Consider the following 24,280-nt stretch of genomic DNA (forward strand, 5'->3'; position numbering starts at 1 on the left):
TGAGAATAAAGAAAGGTGAAGGCCTCAGTGATGTTGATATGCTCGGGTCTACAAAACATTTTGATAGTGTTCTTTGAAAAAAGAAAATCAACAGTTTTGGAAATGTCTGCTGTGTCAGAATGAGAGCAGCAGTAACAAGCCATTGAATTAAATAATGGGTTTCATGAACAACAAAAAATGACTTTTTGACTAATAAAGAAACTGGATGGAGTTTGAGGCCTTGACTTAACTGGTCAACTGGTGGCTCACTTCACATCTTGTTTCTGTTCTGGTGCCTTTTAAGGAGAACGTGAAGCAATTAAGAGAAATTAATCTTAGAAAAAGTCAATTAAAATGAAGGGAAAAGAAGTTAATTATCAACAAAAACTGGTCACTAATTAAGAAAATTAGTTAGAATGAAAGCCTGCATCTACAGTAGTGCTCCAGGACCTGAGATGAAGACCCCTGCTCTAATAGATTTAAGTCTGGGCCACCCAAGGACAGTGGGAGACTTGTCAAGAAGCCACCCCATTGTTGACTTGGTGGTATTCTTTGGGTCATTATTGCAATGAAAGGTCAACTGCTGCAGCAATGTGAAGCAGGTTTTCTTTAAGGATCTCTCTGTTTTTGGCTGTATTCATCCTTTCCTCAGTGCTCTCAAGGGTCTATGTCCCAGCTGCTGGGAAGCAACCCTATAACATGAGGCTGCCTCCACCTTCCTTTACTGTAGGAACGTATTAGGCAGGTGATGATATGTGCTTGGGGTTTTGTCTAAAAAGTTCAACTTTTGTCTCATTAGACCAGAAAATCTTTTTCCTAATGCGTTTACAGTCCTTTAAATCAGGGGTCGCCAACTCCGGTCCTGGAGGACCACCGTGGCTACAGGTTTTCATTCTAACCCTTTTTTTAATAAATGCCCTGTTTGTGCTGCTAATTAACTTCTTGTGAATTCACTTAAATTGAATTTGTTTTTTAAGATTTATTCACTATTCCTCTAAATTGCTTAATTTCTTTCCTTAAATGGCACCCAAACAGAAATGAAATGTGAAGTGAGTGAGCCAGCAGAAGACCAACTAAGTCAGGGCCTCACATTCCAACCAATTTCACTCCAACCAGCTGCTTAATGAGGTGCTGATTCTTGCTGTTAATTAAACTCGTCCTTTAATTCTGTGGCTTGTTTCTGCTTTCGTGGTGCATTAGCAGACATTTCCAAAATTGTTGATTTTCTCTTTTCTAAGAGCTCTGGTAAAAAGTTTTGGGGACCTGAACAGACCCACATTCCTGGGACCTTCATCTTTCTTTATCTTCAGATATTGTATGATAGACACCAGTTGTTTTGGCTCATTTTGTATCTCATTATTGTTTGGCTGCTAATTAAGGATAAAGAAACAATTAAGGGATCTGAGTCTTCAAGAGCAAGTCAATTAAAATTAATTCAAAAGAAATTAATTAGCAGCAAAAGCAGGACACTCATTAAGAAAAGGGTTAGAATGAAAACCTGCAGCCACGGTGGTCCTCCAGGACCGGAGTTGGCGACCCCTGATCTTTGCCTTTTACTCAGTGGTGACGTCTGTCTAGCCAGTCTACCATAAACACCTGATTGATGAGGTGCTGCTCAGATGATCATCCTTCTGAAGCTCTGTTAGAGTGATCATTGGGTTGTTGGTCACTTCCTTGACCAAGGTTCTTTTTGCACAGTTACACAGTTTGGTGAACTCTAGGAAGACTCCTGGGGATTCACAATTATTAAGGCCGCTGTGCTCTTGGTAACACTAAAATCTTATTAATGGTTTTATACCTTTGCCCAGATGAACATCTCACCACAATTTGATCACAGAGATCTGCAGAAAATTCCTTGGACTTCATGGCTTGGTTATTGTCATTATATGTAGTGTGAATTGTGAAACTTATAGACACAAGTGTGTGCCTTCTTGAACGATGGCCAATCGATTCAATTTGCCACAGCTGGACTCCAGTCAAGTTCTAGACACATCTTAAGGAGAATTAAAGCAAATGGGATATACCTGACCACATTTGGAGTGCCACAGCAATGGGTCTGAATACTTATATGACTGAGAGATTTCAGTGTTTGATTTTTAATAAATTTGAAAACCTTTCTGAAAACTTGCTTTCTGTTTGTCATTATGGGTTATTGAGTGGAGATTGATGCTCAAAAATAGCAAATTTATTAATTTAAAATGGAATCTTCAATACAATAAACAGTTCAGTAAAATATCTATCTATCTGTCTGTCTGTCTGAAGTGTTCTTTCAGAATCCATTGTATATAAAATCAAATTTAGGTTGGTGGTATTGAACCCTACTGGCTAAGTTATTTAAGTTGCTTGTCCAATCTCCACCACTTAGTCACTTCATGATCCACTTTAACAAATTTTCAGTTATAGAAATATCAAAGAAGTGACAGTGTAACTACAGTATTTCATTGAATTAAAGGAATGAGATGCAGCCTTAATAGACATGCCAGTTTCATGTCTTGTATAAAATGAAATTAAATGAAGGCAGGCACTGAGCACCCCCAACATTTCTGTCCGTACTTACACCCTGGTTAAAAGGAAATATTTTAATCCATTTACAGTTAAATTTAGAATTTCTCAGAGAATAAAAGAAATTAAACTCCCTCAAGCCATACTCATGATCAAGAAACCCTGATGGTCAAAGGTCTGCCTCGGTAATTAGATGGCAGCTATTGGCTTGGTGCTGTTTGTTTTTAAAAATATGAGCTTTTTTAAATAGTACTTCAAAACGAAAAGCTATAAAACAGCTATAAAGTCAATGTTACTTTCCTACATTAGAGTGCCACATTGCGGCTAAATTGCATTCCATGACTCATTGACTTAGGAGATTTCCGAGCTGTGAGGAGACGTGACTGTGGCACTGATAAGAGCCTTTATGCGTTAGAATTAAAGATTTAAAAGCCAGAAAGAAATATGGAGCTACCAATAGGTGGAGGAAAAAAGATTAGGTTCGAAAATTACTCTTTAATAATTTAAAAATAAGGGAGAGAAACTCGAAACGGATTTACTATTTTTACAAATCTGCTTGAAAACAAGCTGCCTCTTGCTATTCAAACAGATTTTGTTAGAGGGGATGTCAACACCTACACACCAGTGTGCAGCCATCCTTCCATGACTGAACAATACTTTCATTCTGCATAAGAAATATGTTTCTCCAGCTGGCCAATATGCCTGCTTTTGCTTTATTTTAGATTTTGGCAATTTTGTAAATGTAAACACTGTAAACCGCAAACAGCAGGTCTCCCTATGTAATGGACACACTGAATTTGATTAAAGAAGTCTGCCAATCGTACAAGTCACGAAGGAAGGAAGGTGGGTTTGAGGGAATCAGTCAGTAGGTACACTAATTCACTATTGTGTGTTTTGTCCAGTATGAACGTCTTCATCCATAAGCATAGTTTTGTTTATGTTCGTTGTAAGATTTGTCAGTCTGACTTGACTGTAAAAGTAAAAGTAAATTTAAACCCATCTATTTATTTTGTAGGCCAGTTACCCAGTTCAGGGCTGGGGTCGGCAGTGCTTATCTCTTTAACACTTGGATCGATTATGGATGATAACTCTGGATGGGGTGGCAGCCCACCTCAAGCACACCTATGCACACACATACACACACGGGGCAATTTTGAGTACTGTACACTATGTCTCTGGGATGTGTGAGGTTAACACATGTGGACATGGGGAGAATGCGTAAGCTCCACGGAGTTGGTGACCCTTCTAGGTTTCAGATGGTGGATTCTAGAGCTGTGAGACAAAGAGTAATGGGGTGGTAGGTTGGTGTCACTATGACTTTGGAAATACAGCCTATGACACATAGCCTTAGAGCTCCTGATCTTTGACATTTTTAATTAATACTAGTTGGGAGTACCTGACGTTGACCGGATATATTTATATAATGAGGTAACGCAGTAGTTTTTAAAGTTTTTTTTCTTTGCAACCCAATTTTGCCTATTGCATGTCTTTGTGGCCCATAATTGCTATGGAACAGCAATCGATCATTGTCCCATTCCCCCTTGGAGAATTGGAGAATGGTGGGGTACCCCTTAAAGAATCACTGCCGATTATACGTCCAGTATCACTTTGAGAATAGCCACTTGATTTGTTTCAGCCATACATGCAGCAACCCATCGTAAGGCTTTCTACAAACCATTTGTGACCCTTTCTTATTCAGTACAATTGTAAGTGAAAGAAAGTAAATATGTCTTGGCTTTTTAAGTAGTAACCCTTTTGTCATCACTGGCTGAAATGCTACTATCCCATCAGTCATCTGTTCTACACTATAGATTCAAATTCACAGGAGATGTTGTCAGTGACGGTATTTGATAATGTTATAAAAATGATTCAAAGTGATTCATTCAGTGTTGATTTAAAATTGCTGCAAAATACTACACTGTGTTGGAATTAAAATATAAATTTATAACTGCCTCATTATAAAATGAACCATCAGGAAACAATAAAAATTACTAACACAGTTCTCAGTTGTTCTCTTTCGGCAATATTCCAAACAGCGATAGGAATGCTGTTTCATCATGGCTAATCTCAATCGCATTTGGTAGTAGTGTAAAATAGTGTTGGTCTTTTCAAATATATTAGGTTTTTGCTTTGTTAAAAAATTTTGTGTTGTCAGTTCATTTTAAATTTACTGTCACGTGTATACAGTGAAATGAAATTCCTATCTGCACGTTGACCAACCTTCACCATGCCCGCACTATCCTTGTTCAGTGGCCTGACTCTTGCTCCATAGGTTATATATAATGTTACATCACAAAATATTAGGCAGTAATGAGGAAAACAAACTGATTTCTTTTTGTATGTAGTTTCACAGAATTTATTCTAAACTTAATTTTATAAGTGACTAGCAAAATACCTGCGCTTTGCAGCGGAGAAGTAGTGTGTTAAAGAAGTTATGAAAAAGAAAAGGAAACATTTTAAAAATAACATAACCTAATTGTCAATGTAATTGTGTTGTCACTGTTATGAGTGTTGCTGTCATCAAGGATTTGATTATCATTATTTCTTTCAATCAGGTTCGTATTTGGAGGACGTGTTGTGTTCACGTTACATTCCGTGTTTGTCAGCCATTGTAAAGATAACAGGTTTCATTCATCGAAGTGTTCACTACCCAAATCGCTACTCGTGAATGTAAGATGTTTAACAGGCATTCCCGGTATTAACTTGTGGAGTTTCCTGTGAATATTTAGCGGCAGCATGTCTATGAACTTGTGGAATCTCTTGCGAGTATTTAGCGACAGCGTCTTGTAATGGTTGTCACAAAATTTAACTGTTTCTGCCACGTGCTTCCTTTTAGAGATTAATGCCCCAGTAATTAACCGTCTGTGGTATATTAGTTTAAGAAGAATTGGGGGAAACTACACCTGTGGGTCCTTGCTAAACGTACCATGGTGTGATGTAAGGGGAACTGACTGTAAAAAGGCAAGGACGCGCATATTTTGAACGAAAAGGGAGAAGACAGCGAAGGAGCAGAAAAGTGAGAAGGAAAAGTGTTTAAATAAAGAGCTAGGAAGGTGAATGGAAAGAAGCAGCCAGCGGTAAAGCAAGGAAGACTACGTAATAAGGACGGTTGGGTGAACGTAGAAGGTGTAACAATAAGATAGTTAAGCCTTATGATAATGTTCCCGCACGGAGGGTTTAGAGAGACGCACTGGGAGAAGTATTGAATAGGGAAGCCCGTGTGACTGTTCTGCTGTTCTCCTTCGACAGTTCTGTGGCTCTGCATATTTGTATGCACCTCTCTAAAGTCAGTTTGTCTTCTCTCAGTAATCTTTGTTGCAAACTTGCATCACTGGTTCCGCACACAATTCGGTCATGTATAAGGGAACTTTTAATCTCCCCGAAATTGCATGCGCCTGCTAACACTCTCAGATCTGTGACATAGTTGTCTATATTTTCTCCCCTTGCCTGATTTCTTGAAAAAAATCTGAACCTCTATACAGTTTAGTTTATTTTCAAGTTGTAATGTTAATCAAATTTACGTATCATCAAGCTCATGGTTAACTCATCAGGTCTTACATCACCGGTCAGCACCTGATACAATTCTCTGCCACTTTCTCCAATAAGATAACGGAATAATCTGACCGTAGTGTTTTCCTCTGCCTCCGGCATTGCAAGTTCTGTGTATAATCTGAACTCGTCCTTCCATGTTCTCCATGACTTTGCCTGGTCTTTAGCATCGAGGCTTTATACCCTGCGTCTTCTCATTAAACTTGTTTCTCGCAAATATCTTGTGCGATCTTGCAATGTCCACGGCTTTATTTAATTTTAGCTCAGACCCGGCACTTAAAAGTTTCTCTCGCACTTTCGCTGAGTTTGTGCCAAACACTATTCTAACCCAGACCATCTCATCTTCGTTTGCATAAGCACAGCCCTTCACCAGCAATTTTAACTCCATTACAGCAATTTTAACTCCTTTACAAAGTGATCAAAAGTCTCGTTTACACCCTGCGTCTTCTCATTAAACTTGTATCTCGCGAATATCGTATTTGTCGTAGGCATGACAAACGCCAGCGGCAGCGTGTCTATGAACTTCATTTAAACTTAAGGTTTACACCGTGCTTTGTTTCCACAGTAGCTGCACTTATGAATATGCTTGTATGTTTTACTCGCTTCATATTCTTTTGCTGCCTTCTCAATTGTGTAATGCATTTTTTGAACAGGTTTCATTCATCAAAGTGATCACTACCCAAATCGGTACTCGTGAATCTAAGATGTTTAATAGGCATTCCCGGTATTAAGTTGTGGATATGGCACTCAATTACGTGGGAGGCGTGATGATGCGGGACACAACTCCGCCTCACACGGTGACCGAGCAGCAGGCTATGGCCATATATATGGACGAAAGTAGGTTCCAGTTATGACCATTATGCGTAGAATTTCTAAATGAAACCTGCCTAACTTTTGTAAGTAAGCTGTAAGGAATGAGCCTGCCAAATTTCAGCCTTCCACCTACACGGGAAGTTGGAGAATTAGTGATGAGTCAGTCAGTGAGTGAGTGAGTCAGTCAGTCAGTCGGTCAGTGAGGGCTTTGCCTTTTATTAGTATAGATTTTAAAAGTGTAAAAACTGTCACTAAAAATTTTGGATCTTAAAAATTTTTTTGGGGGGATTGAAAGAAAACCATGTTGAGCCATCATGGTTTGACAACACCGTCCACTCCTTGTTGACCTGTATACTTCTCAGAAAAGTGTCTAGATGTAAGTAAATGGGGGAAGAAATGTCTTTTGGAAATTCAGCGTGGCTAAACACAGTCCACAATGAGAGAAAAAGATGAACTTCTAGACAAAAGCTGTAATCCAGCTAGGCACTGAAATTTGTTTCCAGATTAGTTGAAAAGAAAACACTGTGCCTGTGGTCTTAGATGAGATCCTGTGTTGGCCAGTACAAAACTTTGTGCACACAGATAAAACTTTCTTCCCATCAGCACTCTTGCCGTCCTGCTGCCTGATGGGAATTGTAGTCCCCACATTATTACAGTGCTGTCTCCCGTCTTCTCAATGCAACCACTGTCCCAGATATGAATTTATCAGCAATATTGTTGAAAACTGTATTGAAGAGAGCCGTTCTCTTTGCTTTTGCCAATCTATAGGTGCAATAGCAGGCCATATATCATCCCTCTTTTAAACATTCATGCTGACTTAATTACTACTTGTTCTATTTTAAAGTGAGGTTTTGATTTGGATTTTTAAAACTGCAGTCTGAAGCAAAAAGAACACAAAATAAAATTCTTTAAGCTGTGTGATGGCAACACTAGAGGAAAAATGCAAATGTGTTGTAATGTTTTTTTTTATAATGGGAAGCCACTTTTATATGTCATTGATGGATATACTTGAAACTTGATTTTCTCATTTTTCACTCCGCTTTCTTCAAAGCAACTTCTATAATCTGTTATGTTGCCATTTCTGTAAGTTTATTGATATTAGCCAGTAATGTGTTAGACATGGCTGATGGAATATTTAATCTTCTTGAAGCTGTCAAAAGTAAGTTGTGCTTAAAATTAGACTTCAGCACGCTTACTTAATCAACTCCTCCTGAAATAGCTAAATCTGTGGAGAAGTTATTCATTTAAGGTTTTGTGCTATGGCACATTTCAGTCTCTTTATCTGGATTTTTGTTTCCTCCTATATTCCAAATGAATGCTGAGTATGTGCTGTGATGAATGGCCAGCAGCTAACCCCCCCGACACACCCAGGACGCTAGATGGTGTCTTCCTTGCAGCCTAGAGGTACCCCGGATTCTCGCAGGGCATCATGAAAGATGGTAACCGTGGGTGCCACCATGTGACACTTCAGGGAGAAGCAGGGATTTCTGTTGCCCATATAGCCCGGAAGTACTCCCAAGTCACTGGTACAGAAGAACAGAAATACTTCCGGGCTGAAGAAAAATGTAATTCTGTATCTGACCCAGAATTGCTGACAAGTCACGTGAACAGAAGAGGAGAAGCACTTCTGGGTCAAGGACTGTATAAAGGACTGGTGGAGACCCAATAGGAGAGACGGAGTTGGGAGGGAGCGTGACGGAGCTGCTGGGAGGAGAGAATTGTATTGTGATTATTGATTATTGTTTATTGTGGTGGTTGCGGTGCTTTGGTGCTTAACACTGAAAGAAGAAGAAATGAAATTACTTCTTAGTGATTTTATGCCATGTCTTGCATGCTGTCTTTTGGGATAAAGATGAGCAACAACGCCACCAAACGTTCACTTTGTGACAGTGCTAAGCTTTGGATTTGGTTCTTGTCCAATTCTGGTATCCACCTTGCAATTTCTGCTAGGTTAGGCTCCAGCCTCTAGGAGCCTGAAATGGATTCATAGAATTAAAAATTGGATAAATGAAAGCCTGTGTGCTGCACGTTTGGAAAGTTAGACAATTCATTGAAAGCAGATGTATTTGATGCACTAAATGTCCTTTTAGTACAGAGGCAATTTCATGAGTCCTGTTTTTGTTCTGATATTTCTTTCATTGAATTCTGTGCCAGAGGTCAAGGTCCAGATGGCATACCCCATTATTAAACAGTCTGCATGATCCCCTAGTAGTTTGTAAACAAGAATGAGAGACAACAATCAGTTTTGAGTGGTCAAAGTGCATAGTGCAAGTTTGTTAAAAAAAATGTCAAAATAATAAAGTGCAGTGCAGAAAGTAATAAATAAGCCATTTAATAATCCAGCTGAAAGTCAGTGCTCACTTGGAGATTAAAAATTGAACAATAAATATGTGAAAATCCCAATGTGAAATACTACCAGGCATCAGGTAAGACTCTGCAAGATAAACACGGCTCTCCCTCTTTCTGTCTCTTTAGCACACCCCAGTTGGTCCGCTAAGCTGGAGATGATGCCAACAGCCACAGTCACCATCAACCGACTTCCTTCCTGTCTGCCCTCTTAGACTTTGGCTTTAACTGAGACACACCTAACTGCCCCCCCTCTGTCATCCCATAAACTGCATCGCGCTACCTGGATATTGGGAAGGTCAATCCAAGCACCACTATTATACTAAAGCTCAGTGGTGACACCCCTCAGAGCGCCATTGCCTTCACTACCTAGCAGGGGCCCAACTACCCTGCCTCCTCTCCTCGTTTCTGCTTACTTGCTCCCCCAGGCTTGTCTTGAATTTCCCTTTCTTTATTCTCCAACTTCACTTTTTATATTGCTTGGCCTCTGCTTTTAAATATTAGCAGGTGCAGGTGCTTAATTATGCAACCTGGATTGCTAAGGAGGAAACTGGCCAGACCGTCAATGTCTACATGTGAATGCAAGCATGCCAATTCCCCCTTCAACCAACCTGGAGCTGCTCCGCCGCTTCCACAGACCTCACTTTGATCTGGATATACAAGCTGAGACAAAAGAGCCGTCTGTTATACAAGTAGGCAGATTGTTCCGCAACTTTGGGGCCTTGTAACTAAAAGCTCAACCTCCTAGTGTTATTTTGTTAATCCATGGAATTTTGTAGGCCAGCATCTTAATGTGCATTCTTTTTTTAAATAATGGTAAGTTCAGATAAGTAAGTAAGGCCTTGGTAATTTAAAGCTTTATATGCCAGAAAGAAGATTTTGAAATCAACACAAAGCTTAGCCGGTGTTAGGATATGAGAGCCAGAGTTAAGTGCTCTTACTTTATACTTCTTGTAATGATTTTGAAAGCTGCATATAGAACAGTATGAAGGGCCAGTGAATAACATGTTACAATAGTCAAACCTACTAGAAATAAATGCATGCATTAATTCCTTAGTATCCTACATATACAAAACCCCAATTAATTTTCCAGTATTTTTAAGCAGCAAAAAAAATTTTTTTGAGAGTGTTGTAATGGGTGTTTTAAAAGACATACAGTACTGGTGTCAAAGATAAAACTTAGGTTGCGTTCTGATTCAGTAAGAGAATTGCTTGTACCAATCAAGTTAAAAAAGTGACAGAATATTGTTTCGCTCTGGTTCATTACTCCCATTAAACAAAATATTTGCTTATTCTGTATTCAGAAACAATTACCTGCCCTTAATCTTCTCTTTTAATTCATTGACACAATTAATTAAATATACTTTTATTTGGTCTAAAAATAGCTGGTTATGGTTTGCATATGAGTGAAAATGAATATTATGCTTTCTAATGATAGTTCCCAATGAAGGCATGTAAAGTGAAAACAGTAAAAGTCAAATTATTGAGCCCTGTGGGACACCATATTTAACTTCTAAGTATATTGATGAAGAATTGTCAACATATTTGAATATGCACTGAAATCAATTTGATAAAAATGACCTCAACCATGCAAGGATGATGCCTGAGAGCCCAAGTTTCCATTTATTTTTTTCTTCCTATGTATTTAAACAAATCTTTGTCTTTATGTGTTACATATATTATTATACGTTAGTGTTTTGTAAAGTCTATAATTACATTTACCTGTGATCTTATTACTCTGCTCTGAGCTTTCTTTCAGTGAAGTAGAGTAGAATAGCCAATGATGTCAAAGCCTATGCTTAAATCTAACAATATAATTACATAATAATAACATAATTACAACATAATTATTATAAGTATGTGGGGATGCCATCTGATGCTGATTCCTGCCTTCTACCTAACGCTGTCTGTGTGGATTGCAGATCCCTGTGACCATCATTTAGAAAATGCAGGCTCAGAATATATAAAAAAGAAAAGAATCAATCGTGTAACTCACTTTCTCACTGTGAGTTAGGCTTCTATTTTCTAGAATAACAGACAAAAATAATTTATGACTATGCTACATTAAAATTCATAATTACATTTTTCAAAAAATGTTTCTCACTAAATTTATATTGTGCTGACCTGTGCTGACCCAATGGATTCTTGATCTTTTAGGTAACTAGCTATCCTATGATGTAATGCTCACTTTGGACACACTAAAATGGTGATTCATATCTGTGCCAGGATTGCCCTTATTATAGGCTTCCCCATAGCTGGCATTGAAGTTGCTCACCTGAATATGGAACGTCAGCTCATATGGCTTCTGAATCAGCACTGATGTCATCCCCAGGCTGATGCAACAGTCAGTGAAGTTAAAACATACATACACTCGGCAAATTATTACGAACACTATACTAATACTAGATAGAGCTTCATTTTGCCCTCAAAACAGCCTCAATTCTTCATGGCATGGATTCCACAAGATATTGGAAACATCCCTTTCAGAATCTGATCCAGGCAGACATGATTGCATCTAGCAAATTCTGTAGATTTGTCAGCTGCACTTTCTGTGAATCTTACATACTATCACATCCCCGGGTCAGGGAAGTCCACTGAAGAACATTGTATTTATTGTCATGTCCATGAAACCAGTCTGGGGCAACTTTTGCTTTGTGAGATGGTGCATTATCATGCTGTAAGTAGCCATTAGAAGATGGATAAATTGTGGCCAAGAAGGAATGCACATGGTCAGTTACAATACTCAAATAATTCATGGGGTTCAATTAATGATTTTTTGTTATTAACCATTCCATAATTGTGTCAACAAAACATTCCCCTAACCATTATACCACCAACACTCTTGACTGTTGACACAAGGCAGGGTGGGTGCATGGATTTATGCTGTTGGTGCCATATTCTGACTCAACCATCTGTGTGTCTCAGCAGAAATCTAGATTTATGAGACCAGATTACATCTTTCCAATCTTCATCTGTCCAGTTTTGGTGTGTCTGTGCCCACTCCAGCCTCAGCTTTCTGTTCTTGGCTGACAGGAATGGAACCTGCCATGCTTCTGCTGTTGTAGCCCATCTGTCTCAAAGGTTTGACAAAGGTTGTGCATTCAGAGATGTTTTTCTACTCACCACAGTTGTACAGAGTGGTTATCTAAGTTACCGTAGCCTTTTTGTCAGCTCAAACCAGTCTGGCCATTCACCACTGACCTCTCTTATTAAGAGGGTGTCTCTGTCTGCAGAACTGCTGCTCACTGGATATTTTTTGTTTTTCTCACTATCTTGAGTAAAGACTAGAGGCTGTTTTGTGTGAAAATACCAGGAGATCAGCAGTTAAAGAAACACTCAGATCAGCCTAAGATCACATTGTTTCCCCATTCTGATGTTTGATGTGAACGTTAACTAATGCTCCTGACTTTTATCTGCACGTTTTTATATATTGCGCTACTGCCATGTGATTGGCCGATTAGGTTGCTGTGATAAGCAGGTGTACAGGTGTTCCTAATAATTTGCTCAGTTTTTGTATATAAAACAAATCAGCATTTATTACCTTTGGTTGCGTACTACACTGAGCTGAACTTATGTACATTAGTACATTTCGAACCTGTCCTGATTTTATTTTATTCCTAGAAGTGTATGAACCATGCAAAGGACTGTGAGGCAAGGAGGGCAGATTGTTCTTCACTTTCGACTCCTTCTGGTGCATGGCTTGAAATATTTTATGCTAACTAATGGATGGAATTTGGGTCAATAGTAATGCAAAAACATGCAAAATTTAAATTCACTATAGTATATAGTTTATAAATAGTGGACAGTGATTCTGCTTCAGTAGCTCAAAGAAATAAAAATTCTGTTATTTCATACTGCTTACATACTGCTATATGACATTTTTTCATTTTTTTCCACAGATATTTTGCATTATTACTTGAAATGTGGCAGCACTAACCACATTAATCCTTTTCAACAGGTAAGCCAATTTCATTTTCTCTATTGAGTACTTTTATTGGATTTCACCCTAGTTATTAGTTTAATAAAATTTATGAGTGCAATCTGAGTCAATAAAATACATTAATATAGATTTGCACAGTCTGTTGTTTTGTATATTATGCATAGTAAATAAATATTTATAAATGTATGTAAAGTGTTATTTTAAAACATTAAAATAAATTATGCAATAGGTATAATCCTTAGTGTTAATTCATTATAATTTTATATTTAATTTTATGTTTGTGGTGTAGTGAATAGTGCTTCATCTTAACAAATCCAGTATCTCACAAATCCCACATCGTATATGATTTGCATGTTCTCCCTGTGGTTGTGTGGCTTCCCTTACAAATCTTGAAAAAGGTGTATCAAAGGCTAATTGGACATTCGAAATTTGGCCCCTGTGTTGCTGTGTGCGTGAGTGGGCCCAGTGACAGACGACCACCCTGTGTAGCAGTGTTTCCTGCCTTGCTTCCATTGCTGCTGGGATTAGATCCAGACCCCTGCAGCCCTGAATTGGATTATGTGGTTTTTAAAATGTTATGTTATAGCGGCATGTGTTTTTATATTTACAAAATGAACAAATTATGGTAACGTTATGAAGGAAACTACAAATGACATGGGAAAGTAACATATTAAAAATATTATTTTTTTGGTAGAATAGTCCTTTAATATTCCTTCCACTTTCACAGCCAATACTGAATGCTTTACATTGTGACATGATTAAGCTCTTCTTCACATTATTTCAAGTGATAAGAATGTCATCAGATCTCTTTTCTTTCAACTTCTTTTTGGTTTTTGGGAAGAGATGATGACATCAGGGAATGGGTTCTAGCTGTTTTTCACATCCTCACACACTTCTCAATGTTGAAATATCTAGTTGTTGTTCATCAAACTCGAAACAAATTTAGCGGAGACACTCAACGAATGTTTTTGGTTGTAATTGCCCAACATGATCCAAAAAACATTTACATTTCATCTGCAATTTTTCTGATGGTTGATCATTAATCATTTCAGTTTTATTTTTAATTTCATTTGTAAAAAGTCCCCACAAAGAGATGAAAAGGAGTGTTGAGGTCCAGGTGGGTAAATCACATTTATAGTCAATGATATTGAAGTCTAGAGGTGAGTGTTAGGAGTGCAAGGTCTCAGAGGTGTTGCCTTTTGCTCTGGTAACAGTCATGAAAAGTCTTCTTCTTTTCTCGTCATCATGCAGTCTCTTGTCACTGTTACATTACTCTTAAAGTAACCAGATGTGGGAGTGGCTGGAAACAGAGAGGAGGTGGGGTCAGTTGGAAGTTAACGCTCTTTTTCCAGGTCAACAACACCAAAACTGTAAAGGAAGAAGACTAGACACATGACCTCTCCTGTGTTCCTCCTTAGGTTAGTCCCAGTGGACTTGAATGAATTATTATCAGTTTGACACACCTTTGTACCATCATGTCAGTGCATTTGGATTAAGAACTCATGAGTATTTTTGTTGTACACAAGATCTTTTAAGTAATGTCAAGCTCTGATTATAAATAAAGAACAATTTTATATGCTTGACAGAAAACTCGGCCAGAAGTGGGCTTCTGGTTACATCTGCTTACTGGTCCCTTGTGGTCCAGTAGCATCAATAAATCCAGCAGGCGGTGTTGTCACCAGCCTGTTAAGATGGTTCTCTACAGGAGATTAGGTAGATTGTGTTTGTAAGATTGCTAATTTATTCTGCTATGCAATCAGTTTGACTCCTGAGGTTCTTTTGTTTTCCCTTCCAAGCATAGTAGTCTGCATTCTTATATTGTCTTTGATTGCTTTGAGGAGCCCTGGTGTAGTTGTGCTCACTATAAAGAAAAGATTAATTTTTGAAAGATATGCTCATATTGAAAAGGGATCTAATACCACCATTGGCCACCAAACATGCTTTACTGATACTGACATATGCAATGGGAAGGATGCTTCATAATCTGCTGATTTTCTTATTTCTAGAGAGTTGCTTACCTTTTTAGTACCTCTCTTGGCTTCCTGAGTAGATGTGCTTTTTTCCCATTCAAAGTTGTATTTCAGCTCTATTACAATAGGACACATGAAGTGACTCGCTCTAAGTCACTCAGGACTTGGTAGCCAGTGATGTTGTGCTTTTACAGTCAACCATTCATTAAGTTTCTGGGACCTCCTATTCCAGCTCAGAGATACAGGGAGCTGGGGCCTGTTCCAGCAGCATTGAACATAAAGGAGGAACCAGTCATGTGGTGAGCGCCAGTCTATCACAGGGCAGTAGCACTTTCCAGTCAGCTAATTTGTATTCTGCGTAGGACATTTTAATCAATTGTTTAACGTGTTTCAGTACGTCAGTCTGGTAATAAACAGTCAATTTTGCTTTTTATGTACAGAGTTAAATCATTTCATTTATTGCTTATTTTTATATATCACTTTTATTTTATTTACAACTAGCCCTCCCTGCAGCTCTGCCTGTGTAGTAGTGAAACAGGACAGTGAGGAGGGCCCTGCCCGGCTCTGTACTCCTGATGTCACGTAGAGCAAATATATCGTTCCTGCAAGCAAACTATGATTCTTAATGCGATGAGGGAAGTCACAAAATCAACTGGAATTGAATATAGAAATTATTGGAACAACTAGCCATGTGCGCCCAACTACGTTGCGTGTGTTAAAGTTGTCTGTGAAGGGCTACCTGTTTAAACGCGGCTGCCAGTCGTAAACTGGGCCCTTCGTCGCACAGCATTATGATTTTTTATAAGGGAAACAAAATTAAAAAAGAAAACCCTTGGATATTGATTCGATAGGAACGGTCCACTCGGAATCACTATCTGAATCGTAATTATGTGGTGGTGTAGGAGCATTTCTGTTTCTGTCCGTTCACAGTCCGTCTCGCTTTCAGGACGCTGTTGTTTCCTCTCACGATGTCTTCTCAACCTTTCTCCAATCTCGCAGGTTGCTTTGTGGCAATCCAAAGAGTAAGGCAATATACACGGAAGCAATTGTTATTAAAGGGGGACACATAGGTATCCAGGCTCTTTAAAGCATAAATAGAGATCACTTCACTGACATGTGAGCATGTACAACTGTGAGACGCACAGCACTCGCTGGCTACAACGTAACAATAATAATTTCCGGAACGTGCTGTCACGTTGTCATTCATTTTACCCAATGTCTTTCTTTCATTCTTATGTTACGTAGGCACGTACCTTTTATCTTCGGTAATCTCATTCTCTAACCAGGCCTCAGGAGCTAATCAGCATAACACTGTCCACCACCCCTTTCGTTATTCTGGCACATAGATGACATCTGTGAGTAACAACAACGTACTAAACTGGAAGGTGGTCTACGCATGCATGGAATTCGCGGACAAAGATCAAGATCTAAGTGAAGATCTCTTTAGTTAATTTAAAGCACAAAAATTTGTTTAGTTGGAATGTCTGTGTTTTGAGGTGTGACTGGAGTACTACAGTCTTCAGTAGTATAAGCCTGGAGGAGATTCTTAATGCAATGCCTATGTTTTAGCTGTCTCTCTACTGAAGTTTTATTTTTAATTTCATTTGTAAAAAGTATCCACAAAGAAAAGGAGTGTTGAGGTCCAGGTGGGTAAATCACATTTATAGTCAATGATATTGAAGTCTAGAGGTGAGTATTAGGAGTGCAAGGTTTCAGAGGTGTTGCCTTTTGCTCTGGTAACAGTCATGAAAAGTCTTCTTCTTTTCTCGTCATCATGCAGTCTCTTGTCACTGTTACATTTCTCTTAAAGTAACCAGATGTGGGAGTGGCTGGAAACAGAGAGGAGGTGGGGGGAGTTGGAAGTTAACGCTCTTCTTCCAGGTCAACAACACCAAAACTGTAAAGCAAGCAGACTAGACACATGACCTCTCCTGTGTTCCTCCTTCGGTTAGTCCCAGTGGACTTGAATGAATTATTATCAGTTTGACACACCTTTGTACCATCATGTCAGTGCATTTGGATTAAGAACTCATGAGTATTTTTGTTGTACATGAGATCTTGTTTAGTTGGAATGTCTGTGTTTTGAGGTGTGACTGGAGTACTACAGTCTTCAGTAGTATAAGCCTGGAGGAGATTCTTAATGCAATGCCTATGTTTTAGCTGTCTCTCTACTGCCATCTAGTGCTTCTTCTAATTCATTCGCGGACAAACAAAGATCAAGACCCAAATGAAGATTATATATAGAGATTATATATAGAGATTATAGAAAAACTATAGAAAAAACCCAATCTAAATCCATTAAGTAGTTCTCTCGTTCGCTAGCTAAGCGGAAGTAAGAAACTCCCCGAAGCTGGCGAATGAGTGAGGTGGGCCCCCCGTCTTTCTTGGATTTGCGTAAATAAATAGGTACTGCAAGCGAGCTCTGATACATAGTGCAATAAGAGAAGTCACAAAAGCAACCGGAATGTTTAAGCAAAAAACCCGTTCTAAATCCGTTAAGTAGTTCTGTTGTGAAAAGTGGACAGACATACAGATGTTGAATTTTATATATATAGAGATAAATACCGCATTTTAATCAGGCAATCAGCCAAAAAAACAATATTGATTTTATTTCTAGGCTTAAGTAATTTTAGTTCATCTGCCCAGCATGGGCTGGGTGGTCTCGTGGCCTCGGAAACCCTGCAGATTTTATGTTTTTTTTTTCTCCAGCCCTATGGAGTTTTTTTTTTTGTGTCCTCCTTTGGTACTGGACCTTACTTTATTCTTTGTTACTTAATATTGCCTGATCTTATTTTTATGTTTTTCTTTTTTTTTCTTCATCTTGTAAAGCGGTTTGAGCTACATCATTTGTACAAAAATGGGCTACCTAAATAAATGTTGTTGTTGTTTATTTCATATAACACTTTTATTTTATTGTGTATAGAAGCCCATATAGCATTTTAACTCTTTGAGGGCAGAATATGTTTTTCAAAAAACTTTCGAAAAGCACACAATGCACTGGTTTCACACTTAAATGAAGACTGCTGTTGGCACCTGTTCGGCATCCCTGGCAGCAGTGGATGTGCAGGGGCAGCTCGATGGCTAGCAGGAATGCATGGCAGGCCGGCTACCTCTTTGTCTTCGCACAGCAGGTGGGCAACGGTGGCAATCGCAGTGTGATGCAATATGGTTTGTCCCTCTTATCATTATAGGTGGTGGTCCTCCTAGGTGAATGTGTTCAGCACTACAGTCAGCTGGGGACCGATAGGCTGATGCTAGTACCTCAGTTTCATTTTCGATTTCCATCTCCAGATTACTTGCATCAAACTCAGAGTCCGATAAGTCAGAGTCCGATTCAGCAATAATACGTAAAATGCCCATGGAGTATTTTCCTTTGCACATTTGCTTTAGTCTCGCCAGATGTCGATGCCATTTTAGAAGCTGTTTGCTATTCACTACTCATGCATGACCAGAGAATCGAGGTCAATTCAACAAAGCTATGCAACTTTCCTTCAACCAAAGAGATTCGAACTAAAACATAAAGGTGAGTTTTGTTGCAGTTTACAGCCCATTACTGTCTTAAACCCCTGAATTTCGACAAAAGTCAACATCATCCCTGAAAGAGTTAATTTACATTATTTTATACAGTAGTACCTGTCAGTCACCTAGTCTAGTACCCCACAATCATTATTTAAAATCATTTTAATTAAAGTTTATTTTATTTAGTATTTTTCAATCTAGGCAGCATGCTGATACAGTGGCTAGTGCTGCAGCCTTAGGGTCTCTTCCCACTTTTCTTTAGTCGTTTTCTAACCCACTTACTCCTGAGCAGGGTCATGGTGGGTGCTGGAGCCTATCCCAGCTAGCATAGTGTGCAAGGCAGGAACAAACCCTGGATAGGGTGGCGAGTCCATCACAGGGTGAAGTCTCCAACCACAGACTGGGGCCAATTCGACATAGCCAATCCACCTAACCTGCATGTCTTTGGAATGTGGGAGGAAAGTGGAGTAAAAAAAAGTGGAACACCCGGAGGAAACCCACGCAGACACAGGGAGAACATGCAGACTCCACGGAGGGAGGACCCGGGACGCGCACTGTGCCACCATGCCTCCCTCTGTTCACACTTGTGCGTTGTAAATTACCCACATTTGTTTCATGTTTTTCATGCATTTTAATTTCATCTTGTAAGTGTTTTTAAAGCATTTTTCATGTGGTTTTCTGATGTTTTTAAAGCATTTTCAAAGAAGTACAGGGAAAATATGACTGACATCACTTCCTTTTACCATTTTGTGGATTGTAAGATGTTCTAGTGTTATGAGATTGTTGTTTCCCCCAGAATGTTTTCTATAACTTTAGCACTTTTAATCCTGGTGATCACAATACCAAAGAGGACATGTTGTCAGTGGCATGAGCACAGATATTGGGTTCAGTGTTTTCAGCAATGATAAGCATTTAAGCACAGTCTTTATGATACTTATGGAAGCTTATCACCACCACACAGGCACCCAAAAACAAAAATTTACCCGCTGCTATTGGTGCAACATGTGCATAGTGAACTACACAGGCATTGTATTCATATACATTTCATCCTGCATGTGCTGAGGAGTAAATTTCATGAACCCAGTTAGGGTGACCAGGAGCGAGTGATTATTCCAGTGGCGTTTAGTGTAAAGAAACAAACGCGTGTTGTGTGCAATTCAATAATAGAAACCTTTTAATAAAGGCACACTTTAGTTTTAATTCATTTATTTGCTATAAATATTTTGAAATAGTATGATATGATGGCGCAGTGGCCATTATTCATACCCAAGGGTGAGGTTGGCGATGGAAAAAGGTAATGGATGTTATTTCCCATTAAAGGAAAACGAAGGAGTAAATGTATTTTCTTAATTGAGAAATATTACTGACACATTTCCGGTATTCAGTATTAAAACAGGTAGTCATCTGCACTTAAGCACATTTACTAATACCGATCCATCCAGAAATATTTAGGCAGAACTTGCAAACCTTACACTTTTGTTGCTGTGAGGGAGGAATGACTGCCGTGCGCTACCACTCTACCAGAATGTTTAAATTTCTGTACTAAACTTACTGAAGATCAGCTTGATTAAAGCTAAAAGTATACCTACAGTATAACTTCTGTTCAGTACTTATCACTTGATTGCAAGCTATGCGTATACTTAACCACTCCGTCAATAGCGGACTAGACGACTGAAGAACACACGTGCGCTGTGTCACTGGCATATTTTTCTTTTTCCTCCTTTTTCTAACTTCAATGAGCTGCTTCAATTCTGGTTCATCCAGGAAGAAGCAGTGACTTCCTGCAAAAATGCTACAAAAACTGGTTATTTTTTTTAACCAGTGTTTTATTAGCATTTCAATGGAACGAGCATTTGGCTGGAAGTGCTCAAACTGCTGCATGCTGGAGTTTTCTAAACTGCTTGCTGCTAAAGCACTTAGTTGTGAATAGTGTCCTTGAAAATAATGGCACATTAAAAGCTGTAAAATCTAAAATGTTCACGGCTATCCACCAAAGCAACTTAAAAAAAAGTATATATTTAGTTTATATGGAGCCGTTCAGAAGCAAACATAGTTCCCAAGAACTTTACAAGTACAAATAGCCAGCAGCCCCCTGCACTACAGAAAGGTAATCCACCTTAAGCATGTTTGGTCCAGTTCTTGGAGAGAGCACCCATCTAAGAAAAGCTTGGATTGCTGCTGGAAGATGTTGCTGAGGCCAGCAGGGGGCACTTACTCTGTGCTCGGTGTGTAAATCCCACATTCCCATTACAGTGACTGGGACACTGTGCTATTAAAAATTAGTGGCATCCTTCAGATGAGACATAAAACCGTGGTCCTGACTCTCTGTGGTCATAAAAGTACCCTGGGAATCTTTTGAAAAAGAGTTGGGTGTTAACATAGCCTTGTCCATTCTGGCCCCTAATCATCCCCTGTATCTTACTGGCTAACTATCTCTCTGACCCGTTCACCACCTAATAGCCAATGTGTGGTGAATTTACTGGCACAAGAATGGCTGCTATCACATCATCCGGTTGGATGCTGCACATTGGTGGTAGTTAAAGTGGTTTCCCACTGTCTGTTTAAAGCGCCTTGAGTAAGCTAGAGAAGCACTAAATAAATTAAATTAATCAATTATTATTATTGTTATTACCATATATCGTGTTTAAGTTCTCCCGCGGATAAGTCGGGGCTTGATTTTACCGTATAATTATTGGTATTTTATGTCGGTCGTTTAAGTCGAAGGCGGAAAACTCACGCTGTTGGTCCAAGAGATTATGATATGCTAACGCCCAACTGAGAGAGTAACCACAGAGCACACTGCCTTATCTTTCTATGTATTGTGCCTACGTGACCACACGGTAATACCCAAACTATTCCAAAGCGACATTTGCACTGTTTTGTGTTTTTTGTATCTCACACCCTCATACACCTTAAGAGCAACCCTTATCTACGATGAAGCTTTCGATCAGAAGAACATATGAAGGTGGTTTTAAATTAAAAGTCGTTGAAGTGGCAAAAGAAATTGGTAACTGTGTTGCTGCAACAAAGTTCAATGTGTCTGAGAAACTGCTGAGATTGGAGGAAGCAAGAAGATGTAAAAAAAAAAAAAAATTAAGTGTCGCATTTTTGAACAGGTATATAAGTCGGGGTCTGATTTTATGATCGATTTTTCGGGTTTCAAGACCTGACTTATTTGCGTGTATATACAGTATACATAGTACAAGAGATAAGACAAGACAGGCAAGCTAATTTGCTCAGGGTCACACAGTGGTTTGGAGCTATAAATTGAACAGACTGCCTTGTGAGTCCAGTTCCTCATTCTTTATGTCATACTACTTGCACTGAAGTTTGTTGTTAAATATCGAGTCTGCCAGTGAGTGTTCGCAAAAGCCTCCAAGGTGTCACTGACACTTTCTTAGGCTCAGTCATATGCAAGACAGATGTTCTCCTAAACAATGCTCTTCAAAGTCATTGTTGTTGTGATATGCTGATGGGTAATTTAATGGACACAGTCTCCGCACTGCTATATTTGGGCATGTTGGTGGACATGTGGAATATGATGTAGAGTTACAGTTAGGTCACCCAGCCATTACACTCTCACCCCGATATGTTACTTTAAGTGCTGTAGTGTTACAAATGCACATGGACTACTGCTACTGATCAGTATGGCTACATTTTAAACAGTTCAGGCAGCATGCATTATGCACAGCAGCAAAAGTCTTAAGAATCAGCTTCATTACTGCCTTTTTTGGCACAGTGTTATCTTCCCCCTTAACTAAGAAACATTTAAGTTCACATTTTTTGACATGTATTTTTTATTTACACATACTGTATTACCCAACTTGATTTTGAAGGTGTGCCCCCAAAGACTGAGGGTCCAAGACTGTCCCTGATCATTTTGTCCACTTGAACCCTTCTTCCAGATTTTCAAATCCCCCCTACCTCTAGACCCATTCACAGCACTTCATCATGTCTGTAATTGTTTCCAGTGTCTTAAGAAATTTCTCCATGTTGTAGCTCATTTATATTCTTCTCCCATAGATGGCCATTTCTCCCCTGCGTATTAACATGGCAAGTTCACACCCTGCCATATCAACCAATTGCTTTTTTTTTTTAATTCTAGCTTCATTTTTCTGCGAGTTAATCCTCTGAAAGTCTTTATCAATGAGCTCTTAACTCTTTCTTTATATAGAAGGAATTCTAAGTAATAAAGCAGCCCTTACTGTACATGTCACATTCTATTGTTCAGTTTTGTGTTTTGTTGAACATACCATCTAAGGAGATGCCAGTCAAAGATGGATTCCACTGGGTGGGCATCTGATCTGAACTAAAAACCTTAACTCTGGAGTCTGAATGTCTAAGATAATAAATTGTGAAATGAGTGCTGAATTAAGCAGAAGCAGCATTTTATATAAATATTTATGTTATATGAGTGATATGAAACATATTTGGACATTCACATCTACCACTTCCTTAATCAATACTTGCATTTGCACAGGATACTTTTAATGGAAATGTATTTAATAGGTTAGAACTGCCAAACAGCTTAATTTCATTTGCTCTATAAAGCTGAAGAGCTTATTCCTTTGAGGCCATTAATACTCAGCATGTCCATGTGTAAAGTACAGCAGGCTGAACAGGAATGATGATCATTATTAATGATGTCTGAGGAAAGTGTTATCTTTGATCACAAGCCTCGTCAAATATGTGATCTGTGAGGAAAAAATAGACTTTATTTTAATGATGAACATCCATTTTTATGTTATATAGTGCCTTTCCCCCTGAGCAGAAAGTAACATAACAACATAACATTTTCAAACCCATTTAGTTCAGGTTAATAGCCTGGGTCTGCTGTCTGTATGGACAGCACTGGACAAAAGTTGGGGAGCAACCTTGAATAGAATGCAGGACTTACTCAGACAGGGTCAATTTGGAATCACCTGCCAAACCCGGACCTCTTTGGGGACATTGGAAGAAAACCTGTGCAAACATGGGGAGAATGTGGAAACTGTACTTAGACAAAGGCAAGGCAAACATGTGTAAGGCAGCAGCAGTACCCACTGTGCCAGCCATGAGCAAACAGTGCTTTTGTATATTGTATCATCAAAGGATTATGTGAAAATCACCATATATATATCTTGCATATAAACGTCTACATGTGGAAGTGTGTGTGTCTGTCCGGTCCGAACGTGAGAGGTGGAGTCTGGGTAAGGGCTCCACCTCCGAGGATACACAAGCGAGGCCAGCACGTCGGCAAAACGAAACCTCCAAACGTATATATACACTATAATATGTGTGTGGCAATAGCCATTTCTTGCTAACAATACAGACTCAAACCCAGTGTAGCACAAGCATTTTTAGTTGTCTTTGGTGTCTAACTGGTTCCTTTGAGATTTTATAGCTATTTCTTCTCTAGTCAACCAGTCAGTCAATCTGTTTGGGTACTTGAATGCAGATGAAGGAAAATAATGTACTTTGAATGCTGACACATCTCCCTTTCTATTTCAGAAACTGTCAGTGAGCCATAAAGCCCTTGTAGAGATGCAGGATGACGTGGCAGAATTGCTAAGGTCAGCTGTCAGAGAATATCCTCAGTCCAAGGTCTGTATACCCGTAATTTTGTTAATACATATTTTGACAGGAGAAACACCTTTGTGTTCCACCCTAATCTGCAAAGAGT

General features: G+C 39.0%; 1 protein-coding gene across 2 annotated transcripts in view; it reads left to right on the plus strand.

Annotated features, from left to right (window-relative positions):
- LOC120542004 (protein tweety homolog 3-like) overlaps positions 1 to 24,280 on the plus strand; it is a 289,028-nt gene that overhangs the window by 209,136 nt on the left and 55,612 nt on the right. For both annotated transcript variants that reach the window (XM_039774078.1, XM_039774077.1), the window contains exons 8-9: positions 13,089 to 13,147; positions 24,109 to 24,201. In XM_039774078.1, the coding sequence (XP_039630012.1) occupies positions 13,089 to 13,147; positions 24,109 to 24,201 (152 nt within the window). The remainder of the gene's footprint in view (positions 1 to 13,088; positions 13,148 to 24,108; positions 24,202 to 24,280) is intronic.

The sequence above is a fragment of the Polypterus senegalus genome, chromosome 13 (genome assembly GCF_016835505.1).
Source record: "Polypterus senegalus isolate Bchr_013 chromosome 13, ASM1683550v1, whole genome shotgun sequence".
Classification (NCBI taxonomy): Eukaryota; Metazoa; Chordata; class Cladistia; order Polypteriformes; family Polypteridae; genus Polypterus; species Polypterus senegalus.